At 40.2% G+C, this 17,329-nt stretch overlaps 1 protein-coding gene across 1 annotated transcript in view; it reads right to left on the bottom strand.

Annotated features, from left to right (window-relative positions):
* adgra1b (adhesion G protein-coupled receptor A1b) overlaps window positions 1-17,329 on the bottom strand; it is a 341,543-nt gene that overhangs the window by 255,279 nt on the left and 68,935 nt on the right. The window contains exon 7 of the mRNA XM_074675764.1: window positions 7,615-7,828. Within this exon, the coding sequence (XP_074531865.1) occupies window positions 7,615-7,828 (214 nt within the window). The remainder of the gene's footprint in view (window positions 1-7,614; window positions 7,829-17,329) is intronic.

The following is a 17,329-nucleotide window of genomic DNA, read 5'->3' as shown; positions in this document are numbered from 1 at the left end:
TTTTGTTGGCCCAAGCTTTGCCGTGCACTCTCATCAGCTATGGAAATGATGTCCGCTCCTCGAGCAGGTTTGCTACAGCAGGGAGACGGTTTAGGTGCCAAGAGCAACATGACCCCGATGGGTTCCACTTGGGGGAGAAAATTGTATTATTTGTGTATACAAAAGAAGAGTGGTGGGTAATTGCAAGCGGGGCCCTAATCAGAGTAGGAGCAGAGAGAAATTCATCATGTTCACTCGGGACACTGAGCTGGAAAAGTAGAGCCAAAATTCAGGGGAACCGGTTTTTGGGTCAGGGGAGAGAAGGGGAGCAGCACATTTCACTGCAAACAGAAAGGGTCAGTTGCATAAGGATCTGTTCACACAATGACATCTCACAGTCTGCTGTCCTGAGAAGACAATACATGGCATCAGAAATGATCACCAATTTACTGAGATTTTTCCATGTGGCCAACAGTTCACAATAATAAACTGTAAACCAAGACTTTTCTGCTTGCTTAATCGGCAACAACCAAAATTGCAACCAAATATAGACCTTAAGTCCCATGAAATCCCACCTCCTCAGACACAGTCTAAAATAAAATACACTTCTTGCTTAATGATTCAATACATCTCCCAGGGGTATTACATGTTGAAATGTTGATGCTGAGTCTCAGTTTCACTGTAAAAAGTTAGTTAGCGGTAAGTCCAAGTGGCTTCACTCACTCTGGCCTACTTCAGCAGTATGAACACAGAAAATGACAGATATTATTCTAAGTACCTGGCAACTAACAGGTCCCTTGTTTGCCAAAAACACAACACCATGATGCTCTTTGAATTAAAATGTGAAAATGCAAACTTTATCAAGTCTCTCGTCATGAGGGAAATAAAATGACTTAAAATGCTGCAGGTTGAATTGAACCCAGATCAAAATTTCAGATGTATTTCAAAAGCTTGGGAGAATTAATGATAACTGGCATTTGCAGCATTGAGCAGACCTTTTGTTGAGGTTGGATTTTTACAGTGATAAAAAAATGGTTGTCTGATTACCTCAATGGTAGCTGGGTGTATAATGTGGGACTGCATCCTGCCTTCTTTCCAGCCCCTGATGTGTCATTACTCCAGACTAGGACAATAATTATACAGAACAACCAGAACATTCTCTATATCTTGCCTACACAATCTGTTTAGAATATGATTAAATCAGCACCATGTTACATTTTAGAGTCAAGGATAGCAAAAATCATTATTCTTGGATCTTGGGGTAGATATGAGTGTCCAGTCCCAGGATTTAAAGCTGCGATAGAGGATTGTACACAGAGACCACAGCCCTGTTTCCACCAAGCAGTCTGGTTTGGTTCAATACGGTTTGGTACGGTTAAGCCTGATCTGGCTTGTGTTACCACAGCAAACTGTGCTTCCTCGTGGTTGGCGGAGTGTAAGCCAGATGTTGACAGCCGCGTCTGTTAAATAATAGCATGATGCCATAGCAGTGCAAAACAGTGTACCCCGCTAATAAATCCTATGAAGAAGAAAAATGTGACACAGTAAACACAGAGTATAGTTGGAGGACATGCATCATTTCGTCCTCTCTGTGATTGGCGTGTAGCTCTTTGACACAAAGTGCAATCAAGCTTTGTTTCAGAGAAGTCCGCGTGCCGCCAGGAGAAATGCAGCTGCTGTCGTGAGGTAAGTGACGATCCATTCGACCAATCAACGGCAGTGTTGTAGCTCCACCTTTCGAGATCAGATCGGTTTGATCTGGCACCCCTACAGAAAGGTGGATGGCTCGTCCTGGTTTTTTGGGAATCTGTCCCGAGATAAGTCAGTGCACAAGCTGTAAAATATGTGCCGTGCTGAGACAAACCGAATTGGTCTGCTTGGTGGAAATGGGGCTTAAGGGACCAACCCTTTCACTTTTACTTCCCCCAATTTACGCCAATAAGAGCGCCACTGTCATGGATTTACTCCACCCTCTTCAGGGTTTTGTTTTTTGTCTTTGTTCAATAGTCTTTGGAAGGTTGTGGCTTTTTTTTTTCAAAGGAGGCTAGGCTAAAATAAGTATTTTGCTTCTGCATATGTCTGTTCTGTCCCCACTTTGTATATGATTGTTAACTTTTCAAAGTGTCTGTATAATAAAATATATTGAAATGTGTGCAGGGACTAAATGAAATACTACTCAAATAATATAAACAATGATACCCATAGCACTCATAATGTCTGATCTGAATCACCCACTTAATAATCTAATTGCATTTCAAAGCAACCAAGGTAATTAAAATAGATAAAAATGAAACAAAGAAGAAGAGTAACCTCTAATAATTTTCCGTTGCTAGGCGCTACCCAAGTAGCTGCCTGTTGCAGCAGCTCTCTCGTGTTTGTCCGTTTCTTGTAATTTTTTTGTCTCTTTTTCGTAATCTTTGTATTTGGAGTGGATCATCACTTTGTGTGGTTCATTGTCGGTCACGGACACCAAACTTTTTGTGGCTTCTGCAATATTTTTTACTACTTTTCTCCTGTGTTTGTCTGGAGATCCTACATGTAACCATGGCTGCATTGTTTACATGCAAAATTAGCTGTTAGCAGCCTGTAGCATGTCAATGCTAACTAGTGTAGGGCTTGATGATTTCCCTCCAGCTGAGGAGAAGGAGGTGAGGACGACGTGCTGGTTCTCGGATGTGAGCTGGGAGGTGACGACGTGGACCTGTACTTCCATCCATCCTTGTTGGGAACGTGGGATCTAGCCCCAGGGGATGGACGAGCTAGCTGTGCTAACCCAGCGGCATCGTGCTGTTCACGGACGTGCCTGACGGAGCTGACATCGGACGCCGGCGCCACATTGGAGGAGCTTCGCCTGCTGTGAGCAGACAGGATCCAGGAGACAGAGACTGAACAGACTTCTGGGAGGCTCAGTCCTGGACCCTGTGGAGGTGGAGACTGGCTGGGCTGGAGAGTGGTGGACGAGTGGTGGACAGGATGCCGTCATCTAATTTCTTATGGACATTTTTGCACTTTCTATACTCTTTCTTACTTTTGTTTTCTTAAATGCTGCGGTGACTCCTGAATTTCCCCTCGGGGATAAATAAAGTATTTTCTATTCTATTCTATTCTATTCTCTGTCAGACCCTTTTGGACAGGGTTTTGGAGGCTGGGAATTAAGTAGCTTCTAGTATAATGACCAAAAAAAGGTAAGGGACTTGAAACTTTAAGAACTTATGGGGATAAAAAGCTCAATACCTGCAAACTGTGTCTTAATTACACATGAATCAGAAATGGAGCAATATTTTCACTCTGTCTGACTACTGTTTGTGTCAACATGATGAATGCAAATCCAATACCAAATCTTTTATAAGCTCTGAGTTGGTTTTCTACCAACTCCTGCGGGAAACATCAGGCTCTTAAGCTGCTGAATGTGCCACATTGTTGGAGAGCACAGAGTACAGGTGGTTTAGAAGATTTCTCTCCTCTGATGGATTTAAGCTTGCTTTTAATGTGAATTAGTTTGCATGCTTTGCAGAGAGATGAGACTCGTGAATTTTCATCCAAAATGCTGTTGCAACTTTAATTTAGGATTGCCAGTGGAAGCGTCTTTAATTCTCAACCAGCAGGAAAGAAAAAAAATCAGCTCAAAACACTTTCAAAATAATGATACCCTTAAATTTTTGTTATAAGACACTTAGCGTTAGATTTACACCAGAATAAGATCTTTCCACATTTATCTGAAATTACCAAAGAGCTTCAGTTGATGCAGCTCCTGAAGTCCAAGAAAAATTAAAAGAGATATCAACGTATTTAAGTAAAAGTGCGAAAGTTCCTCTGTCTCTTCAACAGGTGATCACGAAGAGAAGTGAAGAAGTTGCACACTGTTTGGAGTCCAGTTGATGAATACCTCACAGAAACAAAACAAAAGATGCCAGGAAAAGTCTCTGCCGGGACACAGAGACCTCTGTGAAAGTTATCTCTCCAGCCTCTAAGCCAATTATTCAAGTCAGTGCATTCACCACAGGGATCACTGAGAATGTCAAACAGTGACCTGGTGCATAATGAAAAGAAAAAATATTGACTATTTGTGGCATTTGCAGCCAGGGGAATGCTGTGGCTCTCCCAAAACAGGAGCAGAAAAGTATCTGGCAGTCTTGTTTCCACATAAACCTCAACAAGAGGCTTCATGGCCCTGTTGACACAGGGACACACACTCCTGTCAGCACTCCATCAATATTTATGTCCAAGGGGCCCAGTCAGAGCAAGCAGCAGTTAAAAGTAATCAGCAGCAACGTGCTCCTGCATCTGAGCCCTCCTGCTACACTGGTACATCAAGTACACACAAAGAAAACCAATCAGCAAGAAAACAAAGACAGGAAGAGGACAGAGGCTCACAGAAAAGTTTTCTGCTTCACAAAGAAGTGTGAAACTGCACTGCCAGTCCTCTTCATCGCCACAATTATGATTCAGCATCTGTTCCTCTTAAGGGTGTGATCAGCCAGCGCTGGGGGAGCGGCCGGACAGCCGACCTCTGGAGACGAGCCGCAGATTGCTCTGAGCCGTCGGCACGCTGCCAAGCCTATTCAGTCCCATCCCCTTAGATCCTTATCAAGGGCAGCGATAACAAAAGGTAAAGCACGGCTCTCATGGTGGAGTGAGACACACAGAGGAGTGTCTGTGTGAGGGAACATGAGTGCTTCATGTACCCTTAATAGTGCACTTACACGCTGATGGAAAACTTTATTAACATTCACTATAAGGCTCTTTGGAGTCCAGTGGAAATAACTATATAACATAACAAACTATGATTTGGCATGTTAAAATGTTGATTTCAGAGACATTTTATTTAAAATAAATAAATAAATAAATAAAAATTCAAGAGTCAGAACTGCTTTAATCTGTTAAACGAATAAGAATAACTAAGGAAATGTTGCCAAGAGTAAACAAGACTAGTCAAAATACATCCTATACTTAGTATAATTGATTGTTAAAAATATAACCTAAACTTTTATGATGGAAAAAAAAATGTAATAATAGTGAGAAAAAAATGTTAACCATCTAAAAGTGATATGTAGCTCAATGCTAAAAACAGTATTGAGCTAAGTAATCTCATTTCCAACTGGTAGTGTTGACTTTCACTGTCTTACCACCACCTGTATTTGTTGCAAACTCTTCTTATCTGGAGCTGTCCAGTTAGAGCTCAATGGTGATTATAACAAAAGGAAACAATATTTAAAAGCTGAATTTAAAACATAAAGTTGATCAAAATACAAAGGAAAATCACTTTTGGGATCTTCATCTAAAAACATACAAGACACATGTTTGTAAGTCTCTGAAATTTGTTTAGAATTAGAATTTCTGGTAGATTCTTTTGAAAGAATTTCAAAGATTAAAAACAGAACCTAAAATCTGATAGAAATAAAATTTTAGATAACAAGAGTGATACTTTTTATATCTCAATGGTGTAAACAGTAAACAGTACAGTGATTTGTGCTGGTGCCACATGGAAAGATGGTCCTGGTTTGAATCCTGACACCACCCTGTCTATGTGGAGCAGGTTCGTTTTTCTTGTTCATGTGTTGAGAGCATAGACTGTATGCTGTCTGTTTTTTAAAACAAATCACTGGCAGAAGCCACCTGGGCAGATAGGCGGGCTTTGAGCCTCTTTGCTAACAGTTATAGGGAGCCCACCTATTCATCCGCTGGGCTGTGCCTCTGATTGGGTAAACTTGTCTTCTCAAAATCTTCTTCTCAAAAATGCTGACTTAGAAAAAAAAAGTACCCCTGTACACTGTGGGCTGTTAGAGTAATTAGCAATGCAGACTGAGGTCACGTTTATGACTGCGGTTAAAATTGTCTTTTTTGGCTTGGTGTGTATGTGGTCACCAGTACTTTTAGAGCCTCAAGTGGACACTCATTGAACTGCAGATTTTAGCATTGCCTCATATTTTCAGACTGGAGGTTGCTGCTTGGTTGAGAGAATGAACACTATTTTCATCCTGACTCTACCCAGATGTTGTCCTGTAAGCTCCACAGTAAAAGTTCCAGCAAGTCGAGATAAACCATTATATAACCATAATTGATATAAGTCATGGAAGTTAGCACTAGTGAGTGGGTGAGGTGTGATGATGATTATATGTCATGTACACTGTAAACCCAGATAAATTGAGTTTACTTGAAAAATGCTTGTATAATGGTTACCTTAAAAAAAAGTATTGAAATAAGTTAATTTAACCCAAAATCTGAAGTAGTTACAATTATTATGGGAAATAACTCTACTGAATGTCTTTAATCAAATAAACCTGATGCTTATTTGTTACAAATTGAAATATTAAGTCATGTTAAAAAAAATGTTGCAAATCACTGTAAAATCAAATAAGTTGACCTTACTCAAAAATGAAAGATGTGATATTAATAATTTTGACTTATTAATAGCTTAAATGTAACAATTAAAATTTGAAGCAGATCTGAATTACTAAATTAAATAACATTTTAAAGTACAGCTGGGTCTCATATCCACAGCATTCCCTCCTCTTTCATGGTTACAAACGCTGTCACAACAAAAATCAGCTTGAATTTTATAACTGCAGTAACCATGAGTGAGAAGGGAAGGCAGTAGATATGAGACCCTGCTGTACTTCGTGCAGCAGTGGCACAGGTTGTATGTGAGCTACATGACACGGACTGTTTGTCTGTATCTAGGAGTTCAACAGGGTCTCATATGGACTGCGCCCCCTCCTCACTCGCGGTTATAAAACTCAGTCACGGAAACTAATGATTTTCAGTTGTGCTTACTTAAGTAACACAAGTTAAATCTACTCAGAAATCATCAGTTTCAACACAGCAAACTCAGACATTTGAGTAAATTGAACTAACTAACAAATTTTAAGTTTTTATAGCTTTATACAATTGAGTAATTGAACTTTGGGGTTTAAAGTATAGTTGATGCGAAACAGGCATGATCTTAATGCAAATAAACAAGTAGCTTCTTGGTTTTTTTTTTGTTTGTTTGTTTGTTTGTTTTTTTCTGCAAGCAAGTTTCCTAACTGTGAATTCATCTGTTTGCTCATAGCTCTGATATAAAGGTAAACACTGCAATAATAGTGATAGACTGCCCCACCTGACATCCTTGGTGTCATGTAAAGATCGCACTGTGACTACCCCGGCGTCCTTTTTTAGTCTCATTATCCATCTCCTGAGACCCCTACCCCACTTCCTGTCCAATAGAAAAGCTTCAAGCTGTGTGAAGGAAATGCATGACTGAACAGCTTCACAAAGTTTACAGGGCAAGGTTGTTCTCATGAAAGAAACTGCATATGTGAAAAGAGCTTATGACAGCTCTGTGGTGTCCTGATGTGGCGACCAGCCCAAGGGTTTCCCCACCTTTCCCCTAACAGTTCATTAGGTTTGCAATTAGTCGAAAATTACAGACATGTTTTCTCAAATTTCCAATGAGTCACTGATATTTTGAGTGTTTGTATGACAACTATTATTTTTTTGTACCATGAGGAGTATTTTGACTTTACCTGCCTGAGGTGACAGCTAACCGCTACAAGCCTGCATGTCAGTGAAACAAGCCATTCAAAGCTACTAAGGGCTTGTGTCATATTCCCGCATCTGTCCCCCCTGCATCTCCTTCCTCCTCTGTGTGCGTACCTGGTCAACAGGCAGCAGTCGTGCAGCAGGGTTTCCTCCACATACACGCCCTGCTCCTCCTGCGTGGTCACGATGTGGCCGTTATGACGCCACCGCAGCTCCACCGAGCGGTCTAGGAAGGTGGCGGTGCACTGCAGGGGGAGGCGGTCTCCACGAAACACCAGCTGTCTCTGGGAGGGGATGAGCTGGAAGAGGGGCATCTCCAGAGGTCCAGCTGAGGATGAGGAGGGAACAGCAATAAGAGGTCGTCTTTTGGACATTCACCTTGTCAAATGCAGGGGGAGGTAAAAGAGGAGAGTGAGAGTTTATCCATCATTGAAAGAAAAACGCAGGGATGAGGTTTTACTCTTGTTCCTGTGGTGTTAAGAACTCTGGATGTGGGATGACAATGTGGGATGTACTTAATTAATAAAAACCAGCATACGGTGGCAGTAACTTGACACAACTTGCTCTGAGGAAAGAAGTAAAAGGAGCTAACCTAAATCTGTTTTTTAGTGTACAAACACACTACCTTAAGAAGACAACAGTAGTGCCTAAGTGGATGTAGTTATGCAGGAGCAGCAGTGGTACAAATAAATATACAAATAAATAAATAAATAATTGTGCAGATCCTGAATCTGTCTGAAAAATGCTCAAAAAATCTTGATCCAAGAATAGCACGAGAATTTCATGAGAGTTTCTGAAATGATGAGGTCATCACACAAAGATCTCCAAACTCATTCATAGCACACTGAAAGGATGGGCCTCAAACACCAAGGTTTGTTCACAGCTCTGCCCCTGACAGGCCTCCAGAAAACTGGCCAATCAGAGGGAAGGGGTTTTGTGGACCCTTAAAGAGACAGCAGCTATAAAGAAGCATTTTGGACAGAGGCTGAAATAAGGATTCTATTAAATACAGAAGGGGAATTTTTTTTTTTTTCTTTTTCTTTTGAATAATCAAGTAAAGCTACCATGAAACAGAGAGGCATAATAAAGCCTAATTTGAGCAGAAATGCCACCTCTTTAAACATTGCATTACATTCAAACTCCATCAAAGGTATTGCAATAATTTTGAATCTTGGAGAAAAAGCTTATTTGCATACCATCCCTGTACACACCATCAGAAAAGCATGTACCTTCTCACACACACTCAAGAACACATTCCATCAAGGTCGCACCCCTCCCCCGCTGCGCCTACATGTTGTTGCTGAGATGAACAGCAGCTGATAACGGAGAGCAGCCTTGAGCGCTCCTCTGGACTCTCCTTGACTCCTTACATGTTCACAATGGAGGCAGCAGTGATAGGATTACTCACCTAGCAGCCGCTCAGTCCTCCAGCCCTTTTTGTCAGAGAATAAGGCAACGATAAAGATGAGATTAGAACAGAGTGTTTAGTCCAGTGCCAGTTTCTGAGAGGGTGGCTTGATTTGTACTGAAAATCCCTCTGGACCTGATTGATCTAATCAAACTGCAGATACAGGATATGGAGATAATGTAACGTCTGTGATCATGATGAACCCGAAGAGATGTATCAGTGCTGGCAAGCATGAACCGGGCATGTTCATTTCTTTTTCTACCCAGGATTAGAGCCGTATCTTGCCAGCTCACTGTTCCACTTTGGGAATCCCTTTCAGAGCGTTTATGTTCATACAAGACATTTCCTTGGACATGCTCCAAAGAGCAGCGTAAGCGAGCGCTTTGCCTCCGCTTGTATTCCAATCAGTTGTGGTTGCTGCTGACAGGCAATTCCACACATGGGTCATAAAGTCTTTTATTGCTGCATGTGTTGGTTTGGAGAAAAAAATAAAAATAAAAACACTGAGAGATCCCTGTCAGATGCTGAGGCTGAATGTGTAGAGTCCACGGCTTAAGCTTTCCAGAAATATGGCTGAAAGAAGTCTAAAACTATGCTGAAGGTGATCGTCTCATTTGGCATTTAATCACGTTTCTCAGGTTGTGAGCCTCATAATTACATGTTTGACAACTAGTGTATGAGGCTCAGTATGTTCATTTTTTTTTAGTCTGGTCAAAGTCCAATTGACTGGAAACCACAAACACATCTGTTTAAAAATAAAATCTTACACTAAAATTAAACATGCTTACAGCCTGGTTCAAAAACGGCTTTGGTCTGAATAACTAAATTCCCCGTTGACACACACTGTACAGGGGTGGATGATTTTTACAACTCACTATTTAAGGTTATGGATGACTTGTCCGACAGACACACTTTAACTGACGGGCTCAAAACTATAAATCCATCCAATACCTGCAATTCATATCAAAAGTTAAAGGAAACTGGAAAGCTGCTAACAGACGCTTACGTTTTGTGTTTTTCTTCTCACTTCTATTGTAGAAAAATGTCTGAGGGCTTTTTGGCTTTTATAAGAAAGGAAATCTGAAAAGACAAGAAGAAGCAGAGTAGAGAGCCAGTGAAGATACACAGCAAAGGGATGAGTCTAGGAGTCAAACAAGTGGCTGCTATGATGAGAACTGTAAATGTTTTCTAGTGTTCTATGGACGCTACACTTTACTCGTTTTTCTTCTTTTTTTTTAACCACTCAAAGTGCTTTAACTCTACTTTTGACATTCAGACAACAATCATACACTGGCACATACGTTGATATAGTAGGGGACCATTAGTATTTATTACTACAGTAATCTCATTCATAGGTATTCACACCAGGAGCTTCACGGGGCAGTTAAGCATTCAGTGTCTTGCCCAAGGACACTTCAACCTAAGACTGCAAAAGTAAGGTTTGCACTCCCATCCTCCCAATGAGAGATTAAGTTAAACCAGTTTTGCTCAAGAGTGTTTCCTTTTTGGACAAGAAAGAAAGAAAGAAAGAAAGAAAGAAAGAAATTTCTGACAAATCACCTTGTCTATCTCTAAGTGGAGATGTACTGCAAAAACTGAAACCTATGCAAGCGTTAATGGCTCATTTCTAGAGATGCACTGATACCAATCAATGTATCGGTGCCCCTCAAAGCTGGATCGGTATTGCTGGAAAGAGGTCGATGTTGCTGATACAGGCACACATCTGTTTGTTTTTAGTTGTTTGTTTGTTTTGTTTTGTTTCGCTACTTGATTTGAAGTGTTGCCTCTGATGCACTTGCTTTGTTTTTTGCTGCATTACCAGTCTACAGGGTATAAAAGTTTACATTTGAAATGAACTTGTGAAGAATTGTTTATAAACATTTAAATATTTCACAGTATAAATGAATATTAACTTCAGTAATTCTATATAATTAATTGCCTTTCACCCAAAGCATCCCCAATCTTATCCCATAGTAGGGCATGCAGGTTATTATTTATTACTAGTATCAGATTGGTATTGGTATTGGTATTGGTATCGGAACCAAAAAGGTTGGATGCATCCCTACTCATTTTCAAATAAATAAATAAATAAATAAATTAAATTAAATATAATTGTACTAGGTTTCATTCAAGCCTCATTCACTTGTCAAGTGTAGAAAAATATTTCTACATGACGATATTCAAAGACTCAAAACAAGAAAACAGAAAAAAAAAAATGCCATCATTATTAGTAGCAAGTAAAAACAAGCTGCCAGTGACATAAGAAAAATTATGAGTTACTCATATGTTAAGAAAATAATTTCTTAAGACAAGAAACCAAACAAGCACATATTGCTTACCCCACTGGCATTTATGTTTTACTCCACAAACAATTCAGAACACACTTCTATCTTTGGGTATCAAAAGACTTTTTTGTTCTGGTGAATGTTGCTCAAATTATGTGCATTATAACATTTTTTAAGCCAAAAATAAGGCAAAACTACCTGCCTGGATTTCAGTTTTTCAGTGTGTAACACTAAAAAAACAAGATTTTACACACAAAGACAATCTTTTTTCTAACAGTGTGTCATTTTGTTTTTAGGGTTATATAGAGACAAAAGTATATTTTTAGCATTATTCATAACCATTGAAGACCTCCCAGTGGAGAGTTTAAATATCATTCTGAATTTAAAGTGGAAGAAGTGTCTTAATTTGATTTTCAGTGACTTGGAAAATCTTCATACACTACCAGTAAGAAAGAAAAAAAAAAGACAAAAAAAATAGATAGAGAAAGAGAAAAAGGAAAAAGCGTGGGGGGTGGGGGGTGGGGGTGGGGGGGGTCAAATGCAGTTATATATATTCCTCCTAACCATCAGGTTTATTAACTCGCCATTTACAATAAAAAGTGTGCATTCAAGAGTCACACTGAAAATGTTTCGCTTCTGTTGGATTTTCTCAGATGACGTCTCGGAGTAATTACTAGAGCTGACCCTGTTAGAGGACTCTGTGATAGTCCTCAGAAACAGAAGCTGTGGCTTTGTTATCTCCTGCGGGTAACACACAGGGAGCCATTGACTGTTGACTTGGCTGAAGCTGATATTGTTGAAACAACGCTTTGAGCCAAGGATCAGAGTGTGGCTGCTTGCCTTTACCCGACAGACTCTGCCAGAGGAAAGAAAAAAAATACAATTATCGGTGTGTGTGTGTGTGTGTGTGTGTGTGTGTGTGTGTGTGTGTGTGTGTGTGTGTATGGGCGACAGCATGACGACATGTGTGCTTGTATGTGTAAGTATGAGCTCATATTAGCAGTGAGGCTCAGCGTGTGCTCCCTGAATATCAGGGATTTGTTCAGAAGCAGCTAATGCCGGCCTCGCGCCAAACAATATTTCAAGAGATTTCACTGTCACAGACTCTTTTCCAATCTGAGAGTTACGCTGCCGTTCTGGTGATCATAAAAAGCAAATCCCAGCTGTTTCAAATCATCTTTGTCTCGCACTTGACATCAAGCTGTCAGAAGTTTGTAGTCTTCCTTGGTGCTTGTGATAAAATTAGTGAACATTTCATCAACCAATGAGGGGCTCTCTACAGCATCAAATATGAAGCATGTATTGGGTAGATATTAGACATAGAGGTACACTTTTGCGATGGTTGTCCTTAGCATGCAGTGTTGCAGTAAACACTCGGAGAGTTGGAAAAGGGACATTGAAGGAGAAGAAAGACTTGAGTCTCTGGCAGTCTGCTAGTCCAAAACGCTATCATCACTGATCCTCATTCTTTGCAGATAACATAAAAAACTGAATGTGCATCATGATGTGTGAAATCTCCCCCTGATTCTGCTTTGTTGGTGCTATTTCATCTTGTATGTTTCAACCATGATGGGGAATAATCTTCTTGGGAGTCTAGTCTGGAAAACAGGGATCCCGAAAGAGGTTTTGCAAAACCTTGAGTTTTTTTCCTAATAAGTGTTTAAATTTGATTATTTTTTAACTCTTCCAGTTAATGGTATGCCTGCCTCGTACCTGTTGGAGCAGAATTTATCAAAGCATCAGGGTGTAGCATGACAATGAAGAGTGTTTCAACTTTTTTTCTACACTGTAAAAAATAATGATAATAAAAAAAAAATGTTGACTCAACTGAACTCATTCAAGCCATCTTGTTGCTTTGACTGAGTTAATTTAATTCAGCATCAAGTGTCAAATCATTACAGCTAGAAAAAAAAAGGTCAAAAGAACTACAAAAGATGTTGGTTGAACTTAATTCATCAAGTTTTACAGAAAAGTGATTTTTGTTGTGATGGCATTTGTAACCATGACGTGAGGAGGGAACACAGTGGATATAAGACCCTGCTGTACATTCAGATGTTACACCGAGGGCACTGACTTCTTGTGCTCTAAATGGCACAGACCAGCTGTTTATGCTCCATGGTAATGACCTGCTGTCTTGTCTGTCTTATCCTAACACATCTCATTTGTTGGGATAAACACTAAAAGCACTGTAAAACTTATTGGGTACATGGGCCCATGCCCTGTGGAGCACAGATAGCCTGTCTGTGCTGTGTGGAGCACAGATAGGCTGGTCTATGCAGACGGCCTGTGCCTCCCGCAGTATACCATATCCTGTATAACATATCAATGTTATACAGGATATGTTATACATATCAGCAGGGTCTTATATCTACTGTGTTCCTCCTCACTCATGGTTACAAAATGCCATGATGACAAATAAAATTGACTCATTTGGACATAGATTTTTAAGTTGTAACATATTTTGTGGTTGAGATAATGCCAACTTAAAATTATGTGTTATCACAACAACTTCAGTTATCTTTTGTCGTACTGACTTAAAATAATATGTTAGAACAACAAATGTACTTTTTCAAAATCACTTTTTTTTTACCTCGTATGTATGTAATGTAGGCTTTGCTTTCTATCTTAAAAAAAGTTTAAGTGCTCTTATGAGTTTTTTTCTTTCTCCATTTTACCAGAGGTAGGTAGGTTTTTATGTATTTCCCTCTTTAAACCACTTCGGGCAGCACTCCTTGAAATCAAAGGTCTATATAATATCCATTATTGCTGATTTAAACTAGCCAAGTGTTGGTGACTTTTATTGTGAAACAGCAACACTGTACGTAAATGTGAAAGAGGACGTGAATATAAAGAATAGAAAAAGTTCAAAACAGGTATAAAGTGTTACGATCTTAACTTTAAATATGCTTCGCTGAGAAAGTTGTTTAACTGAAAGTTTTGTTTTGTTTGTTTTCTGGTTATGGATACTAACACATTTTCAAGGCCTACATACAGTATGAGCATAAAAATTAAATACTTGTATGTATTTACTTGTAGTGGTATTAATATGTGAAACAGACCCAAAGGGATGGTGTCAAACAAAGTAAATAAAGGTAAAGTTTAGAGACAGACTACCTTTTTTACTCTTTCATTTTTGACATGAGTTGCTTATAACGATAAGATCCAAATTTCCTTCCAGGATCCTTAAAAATGTCCCCACAGACTGAGTGAGGTCTTCATTTATTTCCTACATACTTCAGGCACCTCCTGACGACAGTTCACACCATGTCTTTGATTGATTTCTACAAGCAAATGAAAGTTCCTTCAGTATTGATATCATCAAAATATAAAAGTTTTCACACACCGGCACATGACAGACTCCATAAATCTGTGCACCTGTTAGCATTTAAAAAGGAATTGTGGTAAATGTCAGGATCTTGAAGTCTTCTTTTGATGATGACAGTCTTTGTAAAATGATGAATGGTATGGATAGAAAGCAGTAAGTGATGGATGAGACTCTGCTTAAGGGTTTATTCCCTTCACAGTGAAAGGTTCAACTTTTCAATTCAGATTTTACTCCATAAAAAAAAACATGATTGGAAAATAAGACAGGCAGACACTCTCATCCTCAGACTGATAATCTGTGTCTCCTGTGTTCATTATCCTCTTCTCAAAGCAGCTGATGTTAAAAGATGTGTGTGACTGAACTTCAAAGGCCTCATGACTGACTGCGTTGAGTTATATTTCATGATGTTTTTATATCATTAAATTATTACAGGCTCACCGCAGGCTAAAAGACACAGGCTCACACGTGACTTTTTATTTAATGACACAATGTCCATAAAAGGTTATTGCACCGCTATGTCGTCATGCGATAAATAGTGCTATAGAAAGCAGGCGGTTGTCCTGTGGTACACAGCAGGCTCACGCTCTGTATGTTTGTGCTGCAGTGTTAAAGAAGCAGAGGGCTAGATGAGCCAAACAGACGCCTGCCCTGACCTCAGCACAGGAAGCACCTGATCCTGGCAGGAAGCTGCACACGCTCCTCTGTTCCCCCTCATTTGCAGGCAGTACCTGACCTGTATCAGCATAAAGGACAAGGGCTCATTGCTGGAATGTATGGTGCAGACATCTGCTAGCCATCACAGTGGAGCCGCAGCAGAGAGAAACAGATGCATCTTCTGTGACAAGTCTTCATAAAAACAACAGGGGGAAATCTCAGTGGAGGAACATTAATATTTGGGATGCTTTGTGAGTGTGTGTGAGGGACATTTTCATTCCAGCCTATCATTTTTCTTGATAACAAGAAGCTAGCATCAGGTGCAGAGAAGTTTCCCCATCCGAACAGCTTTAACAAGGTCCTGGCTGCTGAACACGGCTGCAGGACGCTCTCTTAGAAAGCGAAGACATACAAAACACCTTCAAATAACATGAACAGATGTGGTTGTTAGGGCACCATGCTGCCAGCTGAATAAATAAGGTGTTGTGAAATGAAGTTGTACTAAGGGAAAGCAGACAGACCCAAGCATGGCAGGAGCAGAGAGCCCAGAACGTTATCAATGTAATCCCATAATGGAGGCTTCAGGGCTGGGAAGGAGCAGCTCCTCAGCCTGCCACTGGATACCACTCATGGCTCTTTGTCTGAGGACTGCACAGAATTATCCTGTAATTGCTTTGGATTGTTCTGTGTGAATGAAAAACACATACAATTAGGATTACACAGAATAACTCTGGAGTGTGTGTGCTGCAGACGTCTCAGGACTCTGTGTGCGCACAAACACAGAGTGTACAGGCTGCAGACTGGGGACGAATTTGTCCTCATTAGACACTGTCACATCATGCATACAGTGCATCTCATATAATGTCACCCCACTTCTCACACACACACACACACACACACACCCCACATACCCCTCTACTAACCAATGATTTTCTCATTCCAGAGCAATATCCCCAGTGTGAACCAGATGTAAGGAGAAGAGGAGGATGATTCTATCACATATGAGATACAATTCCCTTGTGGACCGCAGAGCCGAGCGAGGAGATAGAGCAACCGAGGGGAGACGGAGGGGGGAGGCGAGGGGAGATTGCCTGTCTGTAACTGGTCTCACAGAAAAAAAAGAGCCTCGAGTTTCTCTTAACTACGCTCAGTGAGTAAAAGAGGCTATTTTGTTCTGCTTAAAAACTCTGTTTGATGCACCCGCAGCGCAGGGACACCACACTGCAACAATCTTATATTCAGCTTTTAGTCTTTAGTCTAATTCACTTTTAAAAGTTGTTTCTGAAAACACTTTGCATACAGCTGGGGGATTAAACTTTTTGACAGAATCATGATGAAAATCTGTGGTGATAATGTTGAACTGACAGGCTATCAGACAGTAGATATGGACACATCAACAGAATTTAACTTCTCCCTCTGAATTCCTTCTGTCTTACTTCAACTTAAGTGTCCTTTTCCTTGAAGAAAAGGAATCCTTGGATTTGTTTTGTAGTAATGTTGGACACTGCAGCTGAACTGGCAAAAAGAAAAAGGAAAGAAGAGCAGAAGAAAGCTAAGCAGAAGGGTGACAGAAGAGAAGAGTTTTTTTCTTTTTTTAAAACTTTTTATAACTTTAATGAGATAAGAGAGGACAGTGGATCGAGCAGGAAACACAGTGAGAGTGAGGAGTGAGGAAAGAGGCCACAGGCTGGATTCGAACCAAAGCCACCCACGCAGGGGCAAACCTCATGGAAAGCAACCACAAGCTCGTCTGTGCTCCTACCATTCCAAGTTTAAGTACTGAATATTTTTGTCACAGACTGTGATGTGTAGCTCTAGAGAGGCACAGTGTGAAACTAAGTGTGTGAATGGCAGAACCTACCATGGAAAACGGATGGCATAAACATGTCCCACCTAGAGCTTTTTGGTTGTCTCTTCCTTATGGATATTTATCCCTTCTTTCAAAGCCCAGAAACAGCAGTAAGACTTACGTTACATGTTGTTTGAAGATTTTTTTATTAAATCAAGCACTTCCTTAGAAGACCATGTAAGTGTATTCAAGTGTGGCTGCTGGACTATTTTCAGGTTCCAACTTGACTTATTTCCACATTGCGGATATTTCAGCCACAGAGTTGCTAATGCTAAGCTAACAGTACCATGTTTGTTTTTGCATTGTCC

The sequence above is a fragment of the Halichoeres trimaculatus genome, unplaced genomic scaffold (assembly GCF_033239565.1).
Source record: "Halichoeres trimaculatus isolate MK-OKI-2021-1 unplaced genomic scaffold, fHalTri1.1 fHalTri1_scaffold_8, whole genome shotgun sequence".
Lineage (NCBI taxonomy): Eukaryota > Metazoa > Chordata > Actinopteri > Labriformes > Labridae > Halichoeres > Halichoeres trimaculatus.
Note: the sequence above shows the minus strand (reverse complement) of the source record. Positions and strands in the feature narration are given on the sequence as shown.